At 36.1% G+C, this 22,318-nt stretch overlaps 2 protein-coding genes across 2 annotated transcripts in view; both read left to right on the forward strand.

The window, feature by feature from the left end:
- Positions 1-22,318, forward strand: part of LOC131538747 (gastrula zinc finger protein XlCGF8.2DB-like) — a 149,236-nt gene that overhangs the window by 101,594 nt on the left and 25,324 nt on the right. The window lies entirely within an intron of this gene.
- LOC131538723 (gastrula zinc finger protein XlCGF57.1-like) lies at positions 6,010-20,742 on the forward strand. Its single transcript, XM_058772789.1, has 3 exons — positions 6,010-6,081; positions 6,874-7,026; positions 17,589-20,742. Exons 2-3 carry the CDS (start codon positions 6,942-6,944, stop codon positions 19,235-19,237), a joined length of 1,734 nt encoding a protein of 577 aa, XP_058628772.1. The 5' UTR covers positions 6,010-6,081; positions 6,874-6,941; the 3' UTR covers positions 19,238-20,742.

Here is a 22,318-nt window from a genome sequence, read left to right on the forward strand (position 1 = left end):
TGGTCAAAAACATTATTAACTCCATTTGAGCTTGATTTTCATATAATGTTAAGTGCAAGTGTCTGATACAATACCAACGCTAACGACGCAGTGTTGTTAAATTATTAAATTTTTTGCACTCCCCCCCCAAAAAGTCTATATATTTGGCAGATGTAAAGCATACATGTGTATGTTTTTTGTGTTAGTCTATTTTTATTTTATTTTATTATTATTATTATAACAGCTCAGGGATGTTCAAGGAGCAACATGTTTGTGCACTTTCTAAAGATTTTAGTTCTGTTTTTGAATAAAGGGTTGGAAATGAATGCTTTTCTTTCTTTTTTTTAAAAATCCGATTCATCGATTAATCGAAAAAATAATCGACAGATTAATCGATTATTAAAATAATCGTTAGTTGCAGCCCTAATCTCCACAGACTTCTTACATCAGAGGCTCTTTCCATCAAGGAGATTACCGTTTTGGCTGGAATAAGGGGAAGCCAATGTGGTGCAAACAGTTTAACTGCAATTTTGATGTGTAAGATGAAAAATGTGTTGCAGTGGACGAGAAGTGACCTGAATGCTGTTCTGATCCATGGACATGACCTCTACAGTGCCATGAGAGACGCAGGGAAAATCAACGATCATACAAATGGCTTCATAGCTGTTCATGAGCTACCAGACACACACACTCTCAAAGATTGTCGGTTTTCAATAAACTATGGTGAAACATTGACTGGCTTGTTTGGTGTCAATAAGTATGATGGAGGATTTCAAGGGTATGCCGTGTCGTTTGATGAAGCAGTAAATCGAGCATTCCAGAGGTTTGATGCCATTTTAGTGAATATTAAGCTAACCATATGTGCAGCTGTCAGAGAAGGTTCTTGGTACGTGATTGATCCACATTCAAGACGCAGTGATGGCAGATGTGTAGGTGACGGTAAGAGTGTACTATTGTACCATCGTGACTTGCGTTCTCTGATGGGTCACTTCCGGAAACTTGCTGTGTCCATTAATGCACGTTACCATGAGTTTGAGGTCACTGGGGTCAACGCAGTTAGGATTGACAGAAACGATCAACAGGGTAAGCCATTCTGTCCAGTCATGCACAAGACTGTTCAAGCAGTTCATGAGAGTGAAGGTGAGAAGTCACAAATGGAAGTTGATGTTGGGTGCAGTCAATCTCAGAGTGATTCAAGAAACTCGGTGAACAAAACGTGTGCAGAACAGAAAACGGAAACGGCTTCATACCCAACTCATGGAAATGCAGGTGATCTTGAATTTATTTCAGAAACTGCCAGTGTTTGTTTACAGTTTAGTCCATTAACACTTGAGCAACAAAAGAGTGTTTGCTTAAAGCTGAAAAATTGCAAACGTTGTAAAAGAAAAAAATCCAAATGCGATGCCAATTTGAAATGGCTGAGCCTTGTCAAACCAAAGATATTGTTGATATTTTTCAGAGCATTGGCGTATGCTGTCAGTGGAACTGAACGAGAACATCGTAAACTGAGGCGCAGTGTATGTGCCATTATGTAGTCATTTGGAATGCACTCGGTGAAGGGAGTGACTAATTTCCTCATTATGTTCAGCTGGGATGTTCCTTTGACAACGTAGCATGGTGTCAATGAGCAGATATTTTTACGTCATGTCCATCAGTGAATCTGCTGATGTACACCGTGGTGTGTTGTCATGGGAACATGTCAGCTGAAGATAATGAGGAAATTACGTCGCTGCCTTCATCAAGTGCATTCCATAGAAATACTTAATGACAAACATTTGCCATGCTCATTCCAAAGTATCCACTACTAGGGGATAGGCATGATCACTTCAATTTGTAATTTTTTCCAAAAAGCATATGGTACTGGTACATGTACAGAGCCATCTGTACACTGGAACATGGTAGCTCAGCCTCTCTCCGTAGACTGGAACTCTGCGGGAGTCAGATGGCAAAATAGAGTAACACAGTATACACACACACACACACACACACAGGAAACACAACTGTTAATCACATCATACAAAAAATAAATGTACACGTCTATACAGACGTAAAACATTGTGCATGATCATCTCCTTGCATTTACAGCTCAGTTCATGCTGATTAAAGTGTTATTAAACTTTAGTCATTAAAATGTTCATAAGCATCTGAAAAAAGCACAAATGTCATAGCATGTCAAAACTTTGAGACCCCCAAAACACCTTTAGATCCCAGAGAGTTAAAAATAATGTACCAACAAAAACTAAAAAAACACAAAACTTTCATTAATTTCCTTGAGCTACTGCATGTGATATTCCAGCTTCTGCTTCCTCTGCATCTTCTACTCGAAGTTCTGCACCCAATGCATCTTCCATTCCAAATTCTGGTCCCAGTAGATCTTCCATTCTGACTTCTGCTCCTGTTAAATCTTCCATTTCTGCTGGATTTCTTAGTGCAATGTCTACATCTTCCATTCCAACTTCCACTGCTGCTACTGCATGTTCCACTGTTGATGCAACTGCTCCTGCTGCTTCAGGAACAACCTTCTGAATCGCAGTTGTCATACCACTCTGAACTGTAAATTTCAATAATCCAGCAAGTAGAAAGTGTTCTTCAATGTCTCTACTATCTAAGAAGTCTCTCACTTTCGAAATACCTTCTCAAAGGAGAGTTAGAAATTGGCACATCATGATTCAGGTTACTTGATTCCGACTCATCAGAGCTTTCAGTTATTGTTGCCTTTCCAGTTGCTGTAGGTTGGTAGCTACTGCATTTTTTTAACATACCACATCTTTGACATCGATGAAATTTTTCTTTTGAATTGAATTCTCTCTGCCAAGCTTGACATTTGGCACATCGGTGTGACACAGCAAATTCAACTGCTTCGACAGTAGCAACCACCGAAATCAGCTGGGGTTCTTCTACCTGGACTGCTACACTTGCATCTGAATTCAGTGCTTTTTGTGGTTGCCAAAAAGAACTGCCCAGCAAACGATCTGGTGCTCAGGTTTGTAATTTTATAGCAGCGTCCCTTGATTAGGGACCCCACCTGATCATCCCATAGCTGGATTTTCATAATTGCTGTTGGATCCTGAATTTGACATGTCTGCATTTCCACATTCACACTTCTACATTCAACAGTTTCTGTAGCACTGTTGACAAGAATTGCCTTTACTTCTACGACACCAACCTGATATAATAAAAAAAATAAAATTAACATAATAAAAATTGAATTTTATTTCTTAATGTTCTGTATTTAATTAATCAATAATACAGCATGATGTCTAGCTGTATGGTATGCCTTTATCTTATTCAATTTTGTTAATAAACATAACAATAAAACAATAGGCTACAATGACAAAGTTTATGTAGTCATTTAATTCATAAAAACAAGAAATACATCTTTAAACCATTTGTTTTCATTTTAAAAACAGAAAGCTATATGTAAGCAAAACATACAATTATCTTATCTTGTAAAACATGACACCAAAATCAGAAATTTAAAAGTGAAAGTCTTTCCTGATTTATAACATAGCAATACAAAAACACCCATTTACAAAATCAAAATCAAAAACATTGATGAAATACAATGAGTTAAATGTTAACCACTTTTCTAACCATAACTATAAACTTAGTTAAATAAAAAAATATTAATCAGCATTAATTGATTAATCGTATTTTGTAGCAAAAAAAAAAAAAAAAAAAAAATCCAACCAAATCATCCTCATGCAGTGAACTGATGATTTTTTTAAATTGCTGAACAAATGTGTTTAACTAAAGTATTTATTTTTTATCATCATAACATTTATTTAAATATATTCTAACGGTCAAAAGCATATAGTCAGAACTGCAAAATGCAGTACTTTTGTGCTTCAAACTACACATCATTCACACAGAATGCATATTTTATGCTAACAAAGATGCGACATGGGCAGGGGAATAGAAAATCATGTAACATGGGACTGAACTAGTTTTAACTTGAGTGCAATGTTTTTAGAATTACGTTTCATTATAAAAACATTGAATGAGTACTTTAAACGAGTCTACACCCCAAGATTACTGTTACAAACATGAACCGCGTCCAAAAGGTAAAGGAGGAGGTGTTGCTACAATTTATAGCAATATTTTCAGTATCTCTCAGAGGTCGGGTTTCAAGTATAATTTGTTCGAAGTAATGGTGCTTCATATAACGTTATCCAAAGAAACAAGTGTTAATGATAAATCCCCTGTGATGTTTGTACTGGCTACTGTATACAGGCCACCAGGGCACCATACAGACTTTATTAAAGAATTTTCTGATCTTCTATCGGAGTTAGTGCTGACTGCAGATAAAGTCAATCGTTGGTGATTTTAATATCCATGTTGATAATGAAAGAGATTCGTTGGGATCAGCATTTATAGACATTCTAAACTCAATTGGTGTTAAACAACACGTGTCAGGACCTACTCATTGTCGAAATCATACTCTAGATTTAATACTGTCACATGGAATTGATGTCAGTGGCGTTGAAATTTTGCAGCAGAGCGATGATATCTCAGATCATTATCTAGTTTAGTGTATATCCCATGTAGCTAAAGCTGTAAAGCCAACTTTGTTACAAATATGGTAGAACCATCACTTCTACCACAAAAGACTGCTTTATAAATAATCTTCCTGACTTATCTCAGTTCCTCAGCATATCCAATAGCTCAGAACAACTTGATGATGTAACTGAAACTATGGACTCTCTCTTTTCTAGCACTTTAGATGCGGTTGCTCCTTTACGCTTAAGGAAGATTAAGGATAAGAGTCCAACACCGTGGTATAATGAGCACACTCGCACCCTAAAGAGAGCAGCCCGGAAAATGGAGCGCAGCTGGAGGAAAACTAAATTAGAGGTATTTCGTTTAGCTTGGCGGGAAAGTACCCTATCCTACAGAAAAGCATTAAAAACTGCTAGATCTGATTACTTTTCGTCTCTTCTAGAAGAAAACAAACATAAACCTCTGTATTTATTCAATACAGTAACTAAATTAACGAAAAATCAAGCATCAACAGGTGTTGGCATTTCCCAAGAGCATAGCAGTAATGACTTTATGAACTACTTCACTTCCAAGATCGATACTATCAGAGATAAAATTGTATCCTTGCAGCCGTCTGCTACAGTATCGCATCAGATAGCGCACTATAGATCCCCTGAGGAACAATTCCACTCATTCTCTACTATAGGAGAGGAAGAATTGTATAAACTTGTTAAATCATCTAAACCAACAACATGTACAGTATACAGTAAATGAACATACTTTCCAGAAGGCCAACAATTCACTAAAAAAATTTTTTTTTTATTGGTCTTATGAAGTGTTATAATTTGTTGAGATCGTGAATTGGTGGGTTTTTGTTAAATGTGAGCCAAAATCATCACAATTAAAAGAACCAAAGACTTAAACTACTTCAGTCTGTGTGCACTGAATTTATTTAATATACGAGTTTCACAATTTGAGTTGAATTACTGAAATAAATGAACTTTTCCACGACATTCTAATTTACTGAGATGCACCTGTATACCGTGTATATATATTATATTTACAACACTTTGTTATTGAATGCTACAGCATACTGTAGTATTAACTATAATGAACTGATAAACTGTAATAAATACTGTAGTATGCTTTAGTTTTTACTACAGTAAACTGTAGTGTATTATAGTATAATATACCCTATAGCTGTAGAAAACTTAGTACAGTATTGGGTAAAGTATGTTTGTGTATATTACTATAGTTGTTATATTAACACAGCAACTATAGAATTACCACAACGAATTAATTCAAGTACTTTACTATAGTATGGTTCAAAAACACTATAGTATTTACTATGAATTACTATTAAAAAAAATGTCATAAACATTAAAGTTCTGTCTTTAAGACAGAATCTCATATTCTTTAATATGTAGTTCTTAATATTTCCAACACACCATTGGACAACATTTGCTTAAATATGTATTTCACCAATAAATCAACTCTGAATTCCTCTGGCATTTAAATGTGTATTTTTGTATTTTAGACAGTGATGACAGGACTTTTATTTTGGTGTTGTGATGTGACGTCATAAGACTGCGCCGCTCTCGGTTGTGATTCGGCTGAAGAAAGGTTTGTGTGTTTTAAGCATTTAAAGTGTTTAAATCAATGCAATTAGTTCAGGAGATGTAATAGTTTTTACAAGCAACGTAAAATGGTTTAATTATGGATGTGATACTTTACCTAACATTAATAAACGTTATTTTTCTGATTAAACTGCACTGGCACATGAATAACAGAAGCTGCGTCTCATCTCGCTCCCTGTTTAGTGACTCAGTTTATAGTGAAGATGAGTTCACTCGCTGCAAATACTGAGAGAAACAGAGCTTTATGACACTAAACAGTTAACGTTAGGCTCCTTCGCAAAATGATTCAGCGCAAATACAACAAACGCAATGACGATTGTTACAAACCAGCAGTTTTTAAGTGAAAATGTAATTATTAAAAATAGTAAGTATTAAATGTGCAGATAATAATAACGACAACATAATTAGGGTTGCCAACTTCAGAAAAGGGAAATAAGGGATGCTACCTCCTCAATATACTTAACCTTTGCTTAGTATTTTAGCTATAAACTTGGATTTATCTGATCATTATGATGTATTTTGGTTGCTTTAAAATCTTATTTCAGACATGAAATTGTGTTTGTTTATGAAAAATACACTCTTCAGCATTAGAGTAATCAAACTGAACGGTTGGCAACTCTAACCTAACACCAAATGCAACACATGCTGGTGTTTTTTGTCTCGTGGTGATTTCAGGCCATTAACTCTCGCTCTGACTCACTGATCAGTGCAGTAACTAGGAGCTGATTGAGACGCACCCAGAGATTTATTTGCACTTAATTATTCTCATCTTAAACAGGACAAAGTGTTCAAACTCACAGAAAAACTCCTGCTGAAGCGACAGATCCACGTGACACTGTTATAAAGATGGCGTTTATTAAACAGGAGAGTGAAGACATAAGGATTGAAGAAGTATTCAGTCTCAAACATGAAGATACTGAGGAACAAACAGGTTGGTTTTCATTCTCAAACTCTGTCATTTGATCCTTATTAAAATATCCCTCTCTACTGAAATAGATGATATTTTTAAAGAATGTCATGAGCGTCCTAATTGAAGTTGTTTTATTTTATCGGTCCTCATGCTGACCAGACGAATACCGGACAAAAACACACAAAATGTTGAACGTCAAAATGACTGTTTTTGGCAAGAGACTTTATAAATCTTAAAAGAGCTAAAACGTCCTAAATGACTGTAAAGAACAGGGAGATCCACATCATGAGCAACAGATTTTAAAGAGAAAGCACTGCTTTTATGCTGAATTCGAGACTTTGGTCTCATCCACACAAAGCCAGAGCTTTCCATATACAATTGTTTCCCCTTGTTCTTCTGTAAACATGGCTTCGTCTCAAGAATAGGGCTGGACATTTTTGGTAATTTCTTATTTTGATCATCAATAGGTTTCAAAAACAAGTAATCGAGTGCTCGCGGTGCCGTCATGGAGATGATGAAAATGAATGTTAAAAATAAAAATGACATGAAAACCTGTCTATGAAAACATGAACACATGATTAAAACACTGTTTTATTATGATTACGATGCAGCAAAATTATTAAAGGGGTGGTTTACTGCTTTTTTTCTTTGCTTGATTGTGTTTATGGGGTGCAATATAACATGTCTTCGTGTTTTGTTTGTTAAAGGGGTCATATAATGCCATTTTTGTACAAGCTAATATGATTCTTTAGGGTCTAAATTGAAAGTTTGTAATATACTTTAATTAAAAATTCTCATTAGTATTGTAAGAAAACACTCATTTTACCTGCTCAAAAACAGCTCTGTTTTCAGCACACCGTTTAGTGCGTGTGTTTTAAATGCTAATGAGCTTTGCTCGCCCGCCTCTGTTCTGTGGGGCGTTTTGACACAACACATGTGGAGTGTTGCCTTGACAACAGTTGAGGGTAAGATGTGCTTGCCTATACAAAAGTAAATATGTGATCAGATAACATAACTTATTCTGGCATAATATTGAAAAACATCAATTAGAGTATTTATAGTCTTGGATCATATGCATTTGCAGGATGTAAACAGTATTTTGCAGGTATTGTTACCATTAATTTTCATGCAGTTATAACTGTTTTTATTTATTTAAATTTTTACATTACTTAACAGACACCGTTATAAACCATCTACAAAAGTAAGCTTAGTGTAGTGTTATCATGTTAACTTTAATACCTGCGTACACAGTTTGTAATAACACAATAACCATAACGTTTTGTTCATTATAAACGTGGGATTATTAAGTATATTGAGAACGTCAGAATAGAAAACATGCATGTACCCTGAATGTAAACATTAGCCACATACACCGTGAAGCGTGCTAGCGATTTGCAAAGATTAATATAAAGATTAATATAAAGGTTAATTAAACGTTACACTCACTTCTTCTGGAGGTTCAGCAGGAACACGAATAGTTGGTACCGATTCTTTTTCAGGAGCAGCTTCTTAGCAAAACCAGCTTTATACTGACCTTCATTTATAAAGCAGTCTGGTGAAAAATGATTCGCGCAAACATGAAAACATTGACGCGTTGCTCGTGGGGAATATTCCTTCAAAAGCAAAACTCAGCCACTGTGTCTTCAGCGGTTCGGACTTAGGAACATCAAAATGACTGCTGTGTTCATTATTGCACCGAGAACAGAACACCACAATCGCTAGACGCCATTCTGCTCATAGACAGCTCCAGCGTATATCAACAATGACGCGGACTATGATTGACAGCTCGCTCACGAGCAAGGGCGGTCTGTGTTGAAACACTGCTGTCAATCAACCATCGTGGGAGGGCGTCCGACCGTGTGGCGTCACACGGTCGAACGGCTTGATTTGAGACAGGGTAAAACAAATAAGGAGATTAAAAAAAAAACACTGGATGGATTTTTATCATTTTATGATGGTTGTGTACAGGCACTGCTAACACACATTTCAGTACAATCAACTTGTAAAAGTGCATGTACCATTATATGACCCCTTTAAAAAACGCCTTACTTTTCATATATTTCACCTTTATTGTAAGCTGCTTTCTCCTGTGTCATTTGAACGACCGGTTGACTTCCTGATTCTGTGAAACCACTCCCTCAGAAACAGGTGATGGGCTCAGATTGGTTAGTTGGGCCGGTGTGTTGTGATTGGCTAAACTGCGCACTGCACATTGTCCAGAAACTTCACGCCCATTACCTTCACGGGCGACAGTCGCATGTGCTGCGGTCAAATGTAAATAATGGTGTCAATATTGCCGTATCAGTTTGAGCCAGAATCAGACCCAGAAAGCGGTAATGAAGAGAGTCAAGCAGAACTTCCGCAAGCACGGCTCTTACAAACATTTCTGAATGAAGTTTGCTGTTGTGATTACATATCATTTTTTGAAGTTCGTACACGTTTGTCAAAGACACACGAAACATCATTTAACTAACTGGCTACTAAAGCCAGCGTTGGCATTTGTTTACGACCTTGATAAAACTAAAACATTACGTCTGAAATTATACATGCAAATACATTTAAAATGATGAAATCTTACTTACAGGTTGTGGCCCAACAACTGCTGCCTGTGTTTTTAAAGTTGGAACTGCTCCATGTTTTAGTAATAGTTTCTGTGTGAATCCGGCATTGAACTCGTGTAGATTCTGGAAGCTGTCTTCTGTAAAATGCGCAGCACAGAGAGCTGAATTAGGATTGTAATCATCAGGAACATAATCAAACATAAATTTTAACCATTGTTGACGAACTACAGCGTCCGTAGGAAGCCCGAACACAGAAGACCTGACAGCTGGGTGAAAATAACACCGGTTCGACGGCATGGCTACAACTCTCCACTATAACTCTTCCTCTTCGACAAAGCCGCAGAACATGGCCTTGCCCCCTCTTTGGCATGTTCCGGAGGGAGGGGTTGATGGGTTTTTTACGTATGCAACCCGGGAAGTATCTCGTTGTAGTCCCATACGAGTCGTTTTTGTAGGCATTAAACTTCCTGATTTTTAAAAGACGATATCTCCGCTTACGTTGAACTTTCAGCGCAGCAACTTTGCAGATACTGTTCATGCACCAACAACAACATTACACACTATTTGAAATGAAAAAAGTGAAATCGCAGTAAACCACCCCTTTAAAAAAGAAGCATTGGAATAGCTGCCTGAGGTGAAGCTGATCGACTTTATACCAATAAACTGAAGCCCATTCTTTGATACATCCTATGATATTAATCAGATAACTTCGCTATATAACAGACGTAACATTACAACTTGTATCTGCACAAAAGGATGCAAATGCCAGTGATGCCCATGCTGCCATGAAAGCACAAGGAAAGAAGACAATTTACTATAGATTTCACATTCTATAAAGTTCTCATTATAATGTTTATGGCATTCATGTTTATGGCAGATTTGTTCTATATTTTCATCTACATTATCAAGTGATTCCTGAAATTGCCTGCGCATTTTAAACACATACGAAGTACAAAAACAATTTTAATTGAAGTGTTCCTACTGTTGAACAAATTACAAAAAAAGCACTGCAACATTATTATAACGTCAGTATTTTTTAAAAAGAAACATCTAAAAGCAATATGATGTCTCACATAACTCAGTCAATATCGGGCATTGCATTTGAGCATGAAACTGAACACTGGTAATATGCATTCAGCATGTTAATAAATCCCAACGCTTCCTATATTAGATTAATCAGATACTCGATCACTGTTGCACATCTCTACTCAAAAAAAATATCTGCGTACACACGAAACCAATGAAACCAACTCAAAACGATGTAGTATATAAGCCAGACCAGTATGAGGCGCTGTAATTCTGCTACAGAGACGATTTGTGCGCTGTATTCTACTGAGCCCCTAAAGGGACATTGGCAAAAAAAAAAGAAGACTTTCGCGTGGGCACGACAAACTTTTTTGAGCTCAGTCATTACAGTTTCCGGTTGCATCACTTCTGCCATCTTACAAAGAAGAAAACAAGAGCATGCATGTGCATGAATTAGCCTAATTGAGATCTATTTTGGCCTATCTATCAATACTAAAACATTGTTTCTGTTCTTGCATTCGGACACAGATAAATCATCACTGAACAGCATAAGAACAGCTTTTTCCCTCAGGCTATATTCCACCTGAACAATACATAGTCTAACATCTCAGGACTGTCCATCTGTACATAACTTCTCAAAACTTTTCATCTGTAAAATAGCACATTCATAATTCTATTTCATCTATATTTTTATTACCATAGTTATTGTTTTTTTAATGCATTGTCTATTCTGTTTATTATTAGCCTTATATTTCATTCTATTACCTTAAATTATATGCATGACTACACTCTCTCTGTACTTTCTCCACTGGATGCTCCTGTCACCAAGACAAATTTCTTGTGTTTTTGTGTGTAAACACACTTGACAATAAAGCTCTTTCTGATTCTGACATTTAAAACGCATTTTGAGGTCTAGAAGGATTGGTAGCTACAGTATAAAAGCTCAAATTTTAGATTTCGATATGGCAATAGCCTATTGTCCCACATAAAACTTTAAAAGCCAGTCAAATATGTATATAATCAAAAGCGATTATGTATTTTTGATAATTATTACTTTACTTCAGTTTGGTTTTCAATAACTGCTGTTAGTTTCGTTTCATTTTCACTTTTTATTTCTTTGACATTTTTCTTTCTTTCTTGATAAATAAATGCCTTTATTTTCGTTAAATACAGTTCCTAATACAACATATTTTACGATTTTCAAACCTATGCTGATGAAAACAATACGATCGCGCTGACTGACATTTGCAAAGCGAGTGTATAAAACGCGCCTTTCCTCGAGTGCGCGATCTTCCTTATAAAGTACAATTATTGCGTATTGATCTATGCATTACAGTAGGTCTTAATATAGATCTGTCTCAATGTTAATCATACATAAATAGAAAATGTGGAATCACTCGCATGCTCTTGATTAAACTATTGTTTATTTGCATATTTGTTCTTATATTGAATAACAAAGATAAAAAAATAGCTATATTGTGATTTAATAAATATATAGTCATTATTATTAAGAAAAGAATTCTAGGAAAATATGCAACAGTCATTTTTTGTCCGATTCCAACAAGTCATATATAATTTTAGAAGGTATTTTAATGGAGAATGTGAAAATAATATTTTTGAAAATTTGCGCATTCCGACTCATTTTGCCAGCACGGGTCACATTTATTTTTTAGAATTATTACTTTATTGTAGTTATAGGCTTTCAATAACTGTTTCATTTTAGTTTTTCATTTATTTTGATTTATTTTCTTAATACAACATATTTTACTGTTTAAACATGAATACAGTATTTATTACATTTAAACTCGTTTAACAAGCATTTTAGAAGTAAATGAAATATGGTATACATATTTAAACGGTAAAATATGTTGTATTAGGAACTGTATTTAACGAAAATAAAGGCATTTATTTATCAAGAAAGAAAGAAAAATGTCAAAGAAATAAAAAGTGAAAATGAAACGAAACTAACAGCAGTTATTGAAAACCAAACTGAAGTAAAGTAATAATTATCAAAAATACATAATCGCTTTTGATTATATACTTATTTGACTGGCTTTTAAAGTTTTATGTGGGACAATAGGCTATTGCCATATCGAAATCTAAAATTTGAGCTTTTATACTGTAGCTACCAATCCTTCTAGACCTCAAAATGCGTTTTAAATGTCAGAATCAGAAAGAGCTTTATTGTCAAGTGTGTTTACACACAAAAACACAAGAAATTTGTCTTGGTGACAGGAGCATCCAGTGGAGAAAGTACAGAGAAAGTGTAGTCATGCATATAATTTAAGGTAATAGAATGAAATATAAGGCTAATAATAAACAGAATAGACAATGCATTAAAAAAACAATAACTATGGTAATAAAAATATAGATGAAATAGAATTATGAATGTGCTATTTTACAGATGAAAAGTTTTGAGAAGTTATGTACAGATGGACAGTCCTGAGATGTTAGACTATGTATTGTTCAGGTGGAATATAGCCTGAGGGAAAAAGCTGTTCTTATGCTGTTCAGGGATGATTTATCTGTGTCCGAATGCAAGAACAGAAACAATGTTTTAGTATTGATAGATAGGCCAAAATAGATCTCAATTAGGCTAATTCATGCACATGCATGCTCTTGTTTTCTTCTTTGTAAGATGGCAGAAGTGATGCAACTGGAAACTGTAATGACTGAGCTCAAAAAAGTTTCTCGTGCCCACGCGAAAGTTTTTTTTTTTTTTTTGCCAATGTCCCTTTAGGGGCTCCGTAGTATTCAAACCCAAACACAACAAAAAGAAAAGCTAGTAAAGCTAATAGGTTCAGTAGCCTCTGCAGCATGAACGCAAGCATGTAGTCCGCCGTTGTTGTTGTTGTTGCTGTTACGTGACGTAGCGTCTGACTAGGGTCGAGATGTGGGGTGATGACAACATCTTTATACAATATATACGGATTGGCTGTAGACGCAAAAACACAGAGGTGTCATTTTCAGATTTATCCACTCTGGGACCCGGTTTCAAAAAATAGCGGTTTCAGGCCAAAACGCCGATGCGATACAAAATCTTTAAGTCTATTAAGTTAAAAATCATGGCTTTAATGTTGGATGGCTATAATTAATGGCTAAAATTGGAAAGAAAATATATTTAATAGAAATACATTCAGAATAGGCTACATAGAAAAAAGATGCCTTGAAACATTTATTTTTATATATATATATATATATATATAAAATGTATATGTGTGTGTGTGTGTGTGTGTGTATGTATATATGTGTGTATATGTATATACACACAGGTGCATCTCAATAAATTAGAATGTCGTGGAAAAGTTCATTTATTTCAGTAATTCAACTCAAATTGTGAAACTTGTGTAATAAATAAATTCAATGCACACATACTGAAGTAGTTTAAGTCTTTGGTTCTTTTAATTGTGAAGATTTTGGCTCACATTTAACAAAAACCCACCAATTCACTGTCTCAACAAATTAGAATATGGTGACATGCCAATCAGCTAATCAACTCAAAACACCTGCAAAGGTTTCCTGAGCCTTCAAAATGGTCTCTCAGTTTGGTTCACTAGGCTACACAATCATGGGGAAGACTGCTGATCTGACAGTGTTCCAGAAGACAATCATTGACACCCTTCACAAGGAGGGTAAGCCACAAACATTCATTGCCAAAGAAGCTGGCTGTTCACAGAGTGCTGTATCCAAGCATGTTAACAGAAAGTTGAGTGGAAGGAAAAAGTGTGGAAGAATAAGATGCACAACCAACCGAGAGAACCGCAGCCTTATGAGGATTATCAAGCAAAATCGATTCAAGAATTTGGGTGAACTTCACAAGGAATGGACTGAGGCTGGGGTCAAGGCATCAAGAGCCACCACACACAGATGTGTCAAGGAATTTGGCTACAGTTGTCGTATTCCTCTTGTTAAGCCACTCCTGAACCACAGACAACGTCAGAGGCATCTTACCTGGGCTAAGGAGAAGAAGAACTGGACTGTTGCCCAGTGGTCCAAAGTCCTCTTTTCAGATGAGAGCAAGTTTTGTATTTCATTTGGAAACCAAGGTCCTAGAGTCTGGAGGAAGGGTGGAGAAGCTCATAGCCCAAGTTGCTTGAAGTCCAGTGTTAAGTTTCCACAGTCTGTGATGATTTGGGGTGCAATGTCATCTGCTGGTGTTGGTCCATTGTGTTTTTTGAAAACTAAAGTCACTGCACCCGTTTACCAAGAAATTTTTGAAGATGCTGATTTCATTTTCCAGCAGGATTTGGCACCTGCCCACACTGCCAAAAGCACCAAAAGTTGGTTAAATGACCATGGTGTTGGTGTGCTTGACTGGCCAGCAAACTCACCAGACCTGAACCCCATAGAGAATCTATGGGGTATTGTCAAGAGGAAAATGAGAAACTAGAGACCAAAAAATGCAGATGAGCTGAAGGCCACTGTCAAAGAAACCTGGGCTTCCATACCACCTCAGCAGTGGCACAAACTGATCACCTCCATGCCACGCCGAATTGAGGCAGTAATTAAAGCAAAAGGAGCCCCTACCAAGTATTGAGTACATATACAGTAAATGAACATACTTTCCAGAAGGCCAACAATTCACTAAAAATGTTTTTTTATTGGTCTTATGACGTATTTTAATTTGTTGAGATCGTGAAGTGGTGGGTTTTTGTTAAATGTGAGCCAAAATCATCACAATTAAAAGAACCAAATTCGTGTATTAAATAAATTCAATGCACACAGACTGAAGTAGTTTAATTACTGAAATAAATGAACTTTTCAACGACATTCTAATTTGAGATGCACATGTGTGTATATATGTACGGAATGCAAAAGTGGATGTTTGTTTATCATAGCAGACACAACAAAATAATGCTTCACGAAAAATAAAGTGCAGATGATGAACGAATGACAAGGAAGCACAAAAAAACGAAAGTGCAGTAAATAATAAATACTAACAAGATTTCCTTGTTAGTCGCCAGCAACACTTAAAACCAGCGTTACTCACGTATGAAGTAGAATTTCAAGTAAGATTTTTCAGAGTTTTTCTTTTACTGTCTCATCTCTCTTTCTGCAGTCTTTCATCAAATCGTCCTCTTGCTTTTTCTCTCTCCTCCACCATCATATAATAAGTTTTATTTATATAGCGCTTTTCCAGGGCTCAAGCACGCTTTACAATGTACATGCAACAAGGAAAAAATAACACTGGAGGGGTAGACAATGCCCCCTAATGCTGATTGGCTACACTTTTGTTGCCGTGTCGGTCCGGGTAAACAAACAGTGTTTTTCAAATATTGCTTATTGCACTTTTAAATTTCAGTTACTGTGCACATCAAGAAATGCGACACGCAGTTTGAATGCTGAATTTAGGATGACAGACCACCGCAGCAGGAAGAAGTATTTATGTGAACTTGAATTTAGCGACTTAAATATTAATCTATACCTCACAATAAACTAGGGAACAGCTTTAGAACATTTGGAAGATAGTATACGAAAAATATATGGTGCTTTTATAATGTTTTTTTGCCTTTTGTGGGGCTTAACAATAACACAGTGTAGTATACGCACAATATTGGATTTGGATCCGTCAGAAAAGGGTAGTATCGGAGCCTATATGAATACTGAGTATGTGGGATGATGGACAACAGTGGAGTCAAAAGAAAATGGTGATGGGTGAAAAGATCAAGGTGGAGCCGAGGAATCCGAGCACCTAGGCTGAGCTCATAACTGGGAAGCTGCGTGTAGCCAGTATAAGGGAGGAGCTGGATGGAAGGATGATGGAGATTTGGATGACTTTCAATGGCTGGCCAACAGGAATCAGGATGCTGAGCAGAACCAGCAGAGACTAAAGACTGGGTGGTACCAGCAGAGATTTAAAAAAATAAAAATAAAAAAAAAGTAAAGAGGCTGAGCGAGACCAGTGGAGATGAAGGCAGGGGGGTGGTCCATTCTAGAGTGTGTAGATTCATGAGTGCTAGCTCCGTGACCACTGCATTTGGGAGGTCTGGGAACACAGACTACCAGATTGGAGTCAATGGACTAAGGCCAAGGGGTTCTGGAAGGGCAGTAATGGACTGGACTCTCTTGAGAGACTGGAGTGATAGAAGCAGGGTCCTCCTTTATGTCACCCACAATGAAAGACTGTACATTTGGTGCTTGCCCACTGCTCATAAGGAAGTAGAAATTATGAAATTAAAATAAAAAATATCAACAAAAGCACATGTTTAAACAGTTCTGTCCTTGTTTTTAACTTTGTGTGCTGCCATCTTGACTAGGTCTCCCTGGAAGAAGAGATTATTTAATCAAGAAGCTCCCATTGAGATATCATAAAGGATAAATGAAAAATCAACAATAAAATTAATTGGTGATTATTTTCTTCATAGATTATTACACAAATTCAGTAATAATCAGTAATAAACTTGGACAGTTGTGCAGTTTTGTCACAAAATGTAAAAATATATCTTTGGCATAACATTGTGAGCTCTAATGATAATGTCCCTCATGGTCAGCATGTACTCGGAGAAAAGCAGAGGACCTAATACTGAGCCCTGATGCACTCCATACTTGTGTTTGATGAAATGTCTATTTGTTTACACAAAGTATTAGTAGTCGGATAGATTTAAGACCTAAACTGCGCTAGTGCTTATTGACAAATTTAAATAAAATTATAAACATTAATGGCAGATTCAGGATTGGTCTATAACAGTGGTTTTCAATCCTAGTCCTGTGGACCCATCGCTCTGCACATTTTGTATGTCTCCCTTATCTGATACACTGAGTTCATGGAGCTCTCACCTAATGAGCTGGTGATCTGAATCAGGTGAGTTAAAATAGAGACATAACAAAATGAGTGGCGCGGTGTGTCCCTAAGACCAGGAGTGACTGGTCTATAATATCCCAGTTTTATTGGAAAATGTTCATTTTGATGTTTTAATACTTTTATCTTGGTTTTGATGTCTGTTGCTTTAAGCCATTAAAGTGCTACTAACCTGTATTTGTCTTTTTTTACTTTAGACCTGATGGTGCTGAAAGAAGAGAGGCGAGAACTGACAAAGATAGAAGAGAAAGATCAAAATGAGAGACTTGACGTCATGACTGCGGAAACAACTTCATCACCAAAAAAAGTTCAGAAGAGCAAATCTAACAGTTGCTTAATCTGCCTTCAGTGTGGAAAGAGTTTCAAGAAAAAATATAACCTTCAAATGCACACGAATGTTCACAAATGCCGTCAGTGTGGAAAGATATTCACATGTAAAGAAAACCTTAAACGCCACATGAATAGTCACACTGGAACGAAGCCTTTCATATGCCAACTGTGTGGAGCATGTTTAGCACATAAACAAAGCCTTGATTCCCACATGAAACGTCACACTGGAGAGAAGCCATTCACATGTGATCAGTGTGGAATGAGTTTCAGACTTAAAGGATCCTTTGATTCCCACACGAAGAAAGAACACTCAGGAGAGAACTGTTTTACATGTAATCGGTGTGAAGAGAGTTTCACTTGTAAAGGAAACCTCAAAACTCATATGAGAATTCACACTGGAGAGAATCCTTTTACCTGCAATATGTGTGGGAAGAGCTTCACATATAAATCAGCCTTTGATACCCACATGAGAAGACATACTGGAGAGAGGCCTTTTGCCTGCAAACTGTGTGGGAAGAGCTTCTCACGCAAATCATCTCTTCAGATTCACACGGTCGTTCACACTGGAGAGAAGCCGTTTCCATGTGATCAGTGTGGAAAGTGTTTCAGATATAAAACAACCCTAGATTCACACATGAAAATTCACACTGGAGAGAGTCCTTACATCTGCAAATTTTGTGGGAAAAGCTTCGCACAAAATAGAAATCTTAAGATTCACATGAGAAATCACACAGGAGAGAAGCCTTTTGTGTGTGCTCAGTGTGGAAAATGTTTTACGCGAGAATCAAACCTTACTTGCCACATGGCACTTCACTCAAAGGAGTATAAATGTCATCAGTGTGGACAGAGATTCCCAGACAAGAGACACCTTACCTGGCATGAAAGAATTCATTCTCGAAAGACTATCACGTGCCATGACTGTGGAAAGAGTTTCAGATTTGAAGGACACTTTAAGGTTCACATGAGAATCCACACTGGAGAAAAACCCTTCACCTGCACTCAATGTGGAAAGAGTTTCAGATTTAAAGGAAAGTGTAATGTTCACATGAGAATCCACACTGGAGAGAAACCCTTCACCTGCACTCACTGTGGAAAGAGTTTCAGTCAGAAGATAACTCTTCAGATTCATACGAGGCTTCACACTGGAGAGAACCCTTTCACGTGTCTTCAGTGTAAGAGGAGCTTCACATATAAAAGAGACCTGAACCGTCACTTGCAAACACATGGAAAGAAACTGCAGTGCTCTGCGAGTGGAAAGAAGCTTAGAAAAAGGAGCAATTTGAAAAATCAAAAGCACGTTCGCTCTGGAGGAAGGCAGTTTAATTGTGATCAGTGTAATAAAACATTTCTTTTGCCATCACACTTACAGATACACCTGAAAAGTCATGCAGATGTGAAACCATATTTGTGTTCTTCGTGTGGAAAGCGTTTTAAATGGCTCAGTAGTTTAAAATGGCATCAGAAAATACGCATCTGTGTGAAACTAAAGCTCCGTTCACACCGCAGCCGAAAGTGACTCAAATCTGATCATCCACCTTCATGACTATTTGCATTCTTCTCCTCTAGATAGACTCTACATTTTTAACCGCTGTGTATGTGACCATCTGCTTTGCTATAATTCAGTTGTTTTGTATAATTCAGTATAATTCAATTGTTGCAGGACACACCTTTGTGAATATGAAATTAATCTTTGAAACTTTACAGATACTTGCGTTCACAAATTTCACAATTAAATGTCGTTATTATAAGTGTCGTTATTGTTAGATTAGTTAATTGTAAAGTTCAGTAGTTATGAAACTCAATTATCCAGATTAATACAGTTCCATCTTTTGTTCTTATCTGAGGGCCTGTTTCCACCTGGTCACTTCATGCATTTTCTCTGATCGGATAGCTCTCTGATTTTTTAAAACTGTTCCATTTACACTTGGCCATAAATGTGTCTTCGCAAAATGGATATATGTCCGATCTTCAGTTCCCATACTATATGCAAATTTAACGGTTTTCACGACAATGAAAGCAACAGATATGCGCTGCATTTATTCATCATCAGCTAATTTCAAAATCAAAGACCGCAATAGGAGTGTGGCATCAGCACTAGTTAAGATCATTTAGTGTCACTACTTTTAATAAAGATGATTGTGTGTTAAGCATCTTCAACGTACTTTGTTTCATTTGCGGAAGTTTTTGCGTCAGCTTGCTGAAGAGATACTCAGCTATGATGCATTTTGCATTAGCACCGTCGTATCTTACTATAACATATAATAGCCTATAAAATGCTCTTTATTATATTAACATTTTGGGAGGAGTACAATTTACATACGTTTTTAACATTTACATATGTGTATTAAGTGATTCAGAGTAACAGAAATACAGCAGCAATATGTCTGTGTTGGCTGAATATGTTTAGGAGCTTCTACAGTTGCAGATAAAACTTACAAATTTTAGTTTTTAAACTAAAGGCAGGGTAGGTGATTTGGTTCAAAACGGTTTTTGTTATGCTGGTTGAAAGTCTCTTCACATCCTGATAGCAAGCACTAAGTTAAGTGGTCTAAATTTATTTATATGTATTTGGGTGATTCTCACGAAATCTTTTTTTTTTAAATTTCAAGCATGAAAATTTTAAAAATGGTTAAATTAACTTTTTTTTCCAGATATTAGCAACAAAGTCTGGAACGCTGTGAACATTCATTTAAAAAATGTTACTTAACATTTAACACATTTTGAACATAATTTCCAAAATAAGTCCTAAAAAATCTCATTACCGCAACAGACTGAAAACATCAACACTCTTAGAAAAGCAAATACATTTTCACATTTTTAAAAATGGATTGTTAGTAGTCATGCACAGTTACTTGAAATTCTGAAATAATATTTATTTTTAATTTAAGTTCTTTTTTAAATTTTGATTGATTTCTCTCATTACCGCAACACCTTCCACAATTTACAACTAATTTTTAAAAATATTTCGATGAAACCGGACATTTTTTCAAAATCATGAGACAAACCTGAAAGAACATAATTTGTAGATTCTGCACATGGATTTAAAATCAAAGTGCTATTTTTCTATGAATTAAATTAACATCTAATGAACATCTGTTGCAGTAATGATACATAGGTTTCGGAAATGAGGTTAATTATTTCGTTAATGATAAGTATACTAGTGTGAGATTTATACTGAGACTAATATACTAGTCTGAGATAATGTAGAAAAAAATGATAATATTTGCACAATTATGTGCAATTATGCATTCAAGTTCAAAACAGTTTTACTGTGTAGTGCTTTAAAAATACAAAAGCCCCAAAATAAAATTTTGGAAAAACATTACAACAGGAATAAACAGGGCAACATTTCAACATGTACTTAAAAAACTTGTTCTGCACAACAAGAATAGTGTACATGTAATGCTACACAACAAGAACAGATGTGTAGAGTGTTCACACACCTAAAACATCAAACACACCATACACTTCTAATTTATGGAAGTTGTCTATTTCATAGTGGTTGTTTCAAAATGTACAAAAAAAAAAAATCAATATTAATTAATTGGCAAGGTATTGAATTAATTGGTTGTGGTGTAAACAGGAAAATCCAATACAAGAGAATCAGTTAACTGCATTTAAGGAGGTTAAATGACACTCTGCTTCACTGTGTTGGGATCATCTTGGTGGTAGCATGCAAATGAACATCGTATGGTGTCAGTGTTTTTCACATGTTTGTTTGTGTACTTTGCCCAGATCTCAGGCAACACACAGAAGTGTCGAGCTGAGGATGTGGCTCTGGAATGATGCCCTGTATGTCATCAAAGTAGTACCAGACTTTTTCTCCCTCGTATCTTATGGATGGAATGAAAAATTTGTTTGGTCCAGCACAACTCATTGTGTCAACTTCATACTGACCATCTACAATCTAGAGAGTCAAAATAAACAAATACATAAATTAATAAATGTAAGGATTTTTCATATACAACACATCCATAGCACCAAATACTTCTTCATACGTAGACGTACTAATATCAAATAACAGATAAATAACATATTTCAATCTTAAACTTCTCTCTTTTAGAGTTTTCAGGAAATTACCTCAATGAACCCACATAACTGTCTCTTTTTAGTTGCGTCCATACGTATACTTCCACAGTAATTAAACATTTCGGTACTCAGTTTATTTTAGTTTTAAACCATCTCTTATTTACAGCTTTAAGAATATTTCATCCAGCAACTAAACCTTAAAAATTACTTTTTCTCCTTTTAGGTAAAGTTACTTTAGCCTATTTGCATTGTGTTTGAAAATGTTGTTCAATGTGTTTACTCACCTGATGAATTCTCATTGGTCCAGGTACTGTCTTCAGGTCCGGTGGTACTAATTCAGCACTAGTTTTGACATCTACATTTGAGATTTAGCTGCTCAAAAAGAGTATCAGCATCTGGTATGCTGGTACCGTAGGACACAATTCTGTCAGCCAGGTTTTTCAAGGCACCACCCACTCCATCAGGAGCATGGGATGCCTCTGTGAAGTTCCATATTACACAATTAAATCCTCTCATGAATAGCACTGTCGAGGCTAGATAAAAGTTGGTTTTGTTCCGGTATTGAGAT

The sequence above is a fragment of the Onychostoma macrolepis genome, chromosome 04 (assembly GCF_012432095.1).
Source record: "Onychostoma macrolepis isolate SWU-2019 chromosome 04, ASM1243209v1, whole genome shotgun sequence".
Taxonomy (NCBI): domain Eukaryota; kingdom Metazoa; phylum Chordata; class Actinopteri; order Cypriniformes; family Cyprinidae; genus Onychostoma; species Onychostoma macrolepis.

Bases quoted from the DNA above. Each gene is read 5' to 3' on its own strand.
- LOC131538723 (XM_058772789.1), top strand. From the start codon at position 6,942: ATGGCGTTTATTAAACAGGAGAGTGAAGACATAAGGATTGAAGAAGTA. The intron at 7,027-17,588 runs GTTGGTTTTCAT...TTTTTACTTTAG, and splicing joins AGATACTGAGGAACAAACAG to ACCTGATGGTGCTGAAAGAA.